Here is a 4,538-nt window from a genome sequence, read left to right as displayed (position 1 = left end):
GCCCTGGGGATGCAGCCCCCAGGCCAGCCTGGGGCTCCCAGGGGGCTCTCCATTCAGCTGTGCCCAGCTACCAGCTCTCTGCCCCAAACATCTACCACTCCCTGGAGCCGCGAGCCCCAGGAAGGACTCCAGGAGACTCTCAGCCAATTGGGGACACAGGGACAAAGAGCCCTGGCCTGGAAGAGGAGGCCTGGGTTTGAGTCTTAATGCCACCCCAGCCTGGATGTGTGACCCGGGGAGAGTCCCTGCTGTCTCTGGGTGGAGGCCCACCTGTTTTCCACGTCCTGCACTGTGTCTGGCAGTGGCTGGCCCAGGGTCTCCGGCAGGAAGACAGTGGCAGCGCTGGCGGCCACGGGGACAGCGCCGTAGATAAAGAGAGGCACGGAGGGGTAGATCTCGGCGGTCATGCTCACCAGCGGGCTCACAATGCTGCCCACTCGGGCCAGAGTGCTGCCCATTCCCAAGCCTGTCTGCCTGCGGGACCCAGGGGGACGGGTGCCGGTTAGAGTTCTGGCATGAATGCTGAGGTTCTGGCTGGATTTGGGGCCAGGGCAGCTCAGGCCCAGCCCCAGGAGACCCACTGGTGCATGCTCTGTTCCCCATTTGATTAGCTAACCAATCTGGCATTTATTTTGCAGATTAAAAAAAAAAAACCAAAACAGGTTGGGAAAGGCTCTGGGCAGAGAATCAGGAGATTGAATTTTGCCTCTGCCTTTAACTTGCTCTGTGACCTTGGGCAAGTCTCTTGCCCTCTCTGGACGGTTTCCTGAACTGTTGAGTTAGCTTAGTTCGGCCAGTTGTTCTCAGATCACCTGCGGGATTTGATTTACAGTTGCCCCAGCTCCACACAGACCTGTTGGATTAGAATCCCCAGGGGAAGGGACCTGGACTCTGCATGTTAAGAACATTCTCTGTGAGAGCAGAGGTTAAAAACTTTTGACTAGGGAGATAAACTACTTGCTTTCAAATCTAAGCTTCCTGACTTATAAGCTGTGTGACCTTGGGCAAGGCACTTAACCTCTCTGAGGCTCAGTTTTCTCATTTGGAAAGTGGGAATTATCATAGTACCTACCTCATCAGCTTGTTATGAGGACCAAAAGAGTTGACATTTGTAAACAGTTTGACAGTGCCTGGCACATAGTACTACTTTATACTATCGTTCTTTCAGCTGAAATCCTTTGAAGGTACAGGACAGTAACCATGACCCCTTGTGGTTCTCATTCCGAGTAGCCTAGGGAAGCCTGGCATTTCTTTGACATCTCATGTGAATTTTGCACCCCATTCTATTTTTTTGTTGTTGTTGTTTTGCATCCCATTCTTAAAATAGATATGTGTTTCTGGTGTCTTAATGCAAAAATACCCCCTCCCTGAAACGCTGGCACTCAAAAAAGCCGTGCTGTATTTATCCATACGACTCCCAGAACCACCGTTATTAAGCGGTTGCTCTGTGATAAAAAATTACTTTCATGTTTGTGGTCTTTGGTTTTAGACATACTACTTGGTTAAAGATGGAATTTAGATTTTGTGGCAGCTTCTAACTTGTGCTTTGGAGATCAAGGGGGGGACTTCAGTTAACTGCCTCTGAGATGTGTCTTCTTGGCCTCCAACCCTGTCCCAGTTGGTGGCTCAGATCTTCCCCTTAGGTCAGGTAAGAGGTTAGTGGGCAGCCTAGGTGTGTACTGAGCGGCTGATATAGCCCTTTCACTGTTAGGTGCTGGGACGGGGCCTTGGGCTGGGGCATAGTGGACTGTGCTCCGGGTCTGACCTGTGTGCGGACGAATGTCTTGTCCCCAAGCCCCTCCCATTAAGCTCCCACTCACCGAATCACTGTGGGGTACAGCTCCCCAGTGTACAGGAAGATGCAGTTGAAGGAGGCGGCCAGGCAGCCCTTCCCCAGCACAGCAAGGGAGGTTCGGACAATGGACTGATCTAGAGAGAAGAGAGGGGGTCAGCAGATCTTGGGAGTGCGGGCTGAGAAGTTGGGTCATGTCTGGGGGTGTGGCCAAGGATGAGGGGCCAAGATGTTCATGGGTGCTCACCCTGGGGTACCACCCCATTGATCAGGATGCAGACGCCTGCCAGCAGCAGTGAGGCCATCTGGGCAGGCCGGCGGCCCATAGAGTTGATGACAAGGAAGCCCACAAGCTTGGCAGGCAGGTCCACAGCACCAAAGATCACCTGGATTAGGTAGATGCTGACCCCAAAACCCTGCAGGTCCATGACCAGCCCATAGTAGGCAAAGCTAGTGGCAAACCTGGGGGGAAGGGATGAGGGGTATGGAGTTTGTTAGGAAGATTAAAGGCGGGGGCGTGCTCATCCAGAACAGGGGTGAGCTGCACGGGTTACCCTGTTTAAGAACCTGGAATCTACCTTGCCTAATGTTTCTTCTGTCACTTAGTATGCACTTTAAGTATTGGGGTAGTCCTCCGATACCCCAGATTTCTCAGTCTTCTGATAGTGTCCCCAGTGTATTAGGGACTTTTCACTCAGTTGCCATGCAGCATTTACACAGTTTTAGTCTTTATGTTATCTATTGATACTGGACTGAGGGAGGACAAGTGGATATCCGAAGCCATATATTTAGGGCCAAGATGTTGGGAGAGGCCAGAGTGTTCCGGGACCTGTCCGTGGTCCTGGGATGGTGGTTGTGCTTCTTAAGATGTCAAGAGCCCAGAATATAAAGCTCAGGTTGTAGGACAGAACCCACAGCCTGGAGTAAAGCCCAAATTGGAAGCAAAGGATTCATTGGCAGGATTGTTCCTTCTGACCATGTTTCTCTTAATTGTCATGGGATTGCTATGATGATGGGGTTGGGAGAGTAGCACGTAAGAGGGGTAATGGGTGATGTTGCAGTGGGAAAGGAAGATTTTTGGCTGGTCTCAACCCTGGCCAGAGTGTACTTTCAGAGATGAGTTTTGCCTGTGCCTGTGTTTCTGGCAGGCACCACAAGGCCAGTGATGTCTCTCAATGTTTTGCAAGCCAGCCTTGTCTCTGCCTTTGTGATGTAATTCTGTTGACTCTGCGGGCCATCAGTACCGATGAAGTGTTTCCATATTGGAACAGAGCTGATAAAAGGAGAAGAATATGGAGAGATTGATGCCCAGTTTGGGGATTGGAGGCAAACTGAGGCTGGAGGTCATCTGGTTCTTTAAGACTCTCTCTGGTGGGGGATTCCTGCCTCTCATAGCTGGTCTGCAGACTTCCTCCCTCTTGTCTCCCTTCTTCCATCCCCTGCGTCCACTCTTTCCCCAACCAGTCTTTAGTCTCTTGGTCTGTCTGTCTGTCCATCAGTCTGTCTGTCTGGGCCTACCACAGCATGGAGAGGCAGAGGAAGAGGCGGCGAAGGGCAGGACAGCGCAGCAGCTCCATGGCCGAGGCCTGGCCCTTGCCCAGGGTCAGCTCCTTCTGCAGACTGGCCCGGAGCACCTGCCGGGATGGACCGGGCTCAGGGCTAGGACTTCCATAGGAGCTCCTCCCAGCCTAGCTCCTCACTCAGAGAAGCCCTGTGAGTCCTGGGTTTAGGGATGGAGCCCTGGTGCAGTGTCATGGGAGGTCTCAGGGGTCTCACCTCCATACTTAGACTGGCCCCCTCTTCCCGCTTCCCATTGATCCAGGCCACTCTTTGCAGGGCCTTCAGGGTGAGGTCCAGCCTCCCAGAGGAGGAGTACCAGCGGGCCGACTCGATGAAGAACCTGGGAGCAGGGGTGAGCGTGGGTGTTGGCGTGGCTTCAGTTCCAGTCACCGGGGCTGGAGGTAGGGCATGGGCTTTCCAGAGGTCTGCAATGGGACTTTATGTAAGATTGGGAACCCAGGACTTTGCCACACCCCAATCTCTAGGACAATAAGGCAGTGCCCAGCTTGGTGATGACTTATTCCCCAACACGGGAGCTCAGCCCTTGGGTGCTGGGTATAGGGAGCAGGTCAGGTAGGCTGGAGAGCTGGGGGGAGCTGGGGAAGCCAAAGAACTGGACACCCTGGGGCAAGTCCTTCCCCCCAGAGCCTCAGTTTCCCCATTGGTTTGACCTTCTCTGATTCTGCGGGCGACACCTGGGGGAAGTCTTGTCCCTCGCATCCCTCTGGGCCCCACGCACCAGGAGTAGATGAAGAAGGCAAAAAAGGGCACGGAGACCAGCAGCTGCAGGTAGCGCCAGTGGGGCACAGCATAGGCCACACCAGCCAGGAGAAACTGGCCCAGGCTGTAGACATAGCCAATCAGGGTGCCCACACAGGCCCGCGTGTGGATGGGCATCCACTCCACATCTGAAAAGAGGGTCAGAACAGAGTGGTGGAACTTACTGGGTGCCAGGTGGGTGGAGACCCGTGGAGCCCACCAAGACCCCTCTCTCTGTTCAAACCTTGGTCTGTCCCAAGGCTCAGTGGAAGATACATCAAACGAGGTTGGGGGCCATGGGAGGGGGAGTGGGGGGCTTGTGATGGAGGTGGGGATGGGAGGTAGGTTTGGAATCCCCAGGACTTGTCCCCTCCACTCCCCTGCTGTGTGTTTTTGCTCCTCTCCAACCTACTGTCCTGGCCAGGGT

At 54.0% G+C, this 4,538-nt stretch overlaps 1 protein-coding gene across 1 annotated transcript in view; it reads right to left on the bottom strand.

Annotated features, from left to right (window-relative positions):
* The window catches only part of SLC22A6 (solute carrier family 22 member 6), a 7,355-nt gene that overhangs the window by 373 nt on the left and 2,444 nt on the right, over window positions 1-4,538 (bottom strand). The window contains exons 4-9 of the mRNA XM_024748920.1: window positions 4,092-4,260; window positions 3,569-3,692; window positions 3,311-3,426; window positions 2,040-2,254; window positions 1,821-1,929; window positions 249-474 (exon numbers count right to left, since the gene is read on the bottom strand). Coding sequence (XP_024604688.1) covers window positions 249-474; window positions 1,821-1,929; window positions 2,040-2,254; window positions 3,311-3,426; window positions 3,569-3,692; window positions 4,092-4,260 — 959 coding nt within the window. The remainder of the gene's footprint in view (window positions 1-248; window positions 475-1,820; window positions 1,930-2,039; window positions 2,255-3,310; window positions 3,427-3,568; window positions 3,693-4,091; window positions 4,261-4,538) is intronic.

This window comes from Neophocaena asiaeorientalis, unplaced genomic scaffold (genome assembly GCF_003031525.2).
Source record: "Neophocaena asiaeorientalis asiaeorientalis breed wild unplaced genomic scaffold, Neophocaena_asiaeorientalis_V1.1 scaffold43, whole genome shotgun sequence".
In the NCBI taxonomy this organism is placed as follows: Eukaryota; Metazoa; Chordata; class Mammalia; order Artiodactyla; family Phocoenidae; genus Neophocaena; species Neophocaena asiaeorientalis.
Note: the sequence above shows the minus strand (reverse complement) of the source record. Positions and strands in the feature narration are given on the sequence as shown.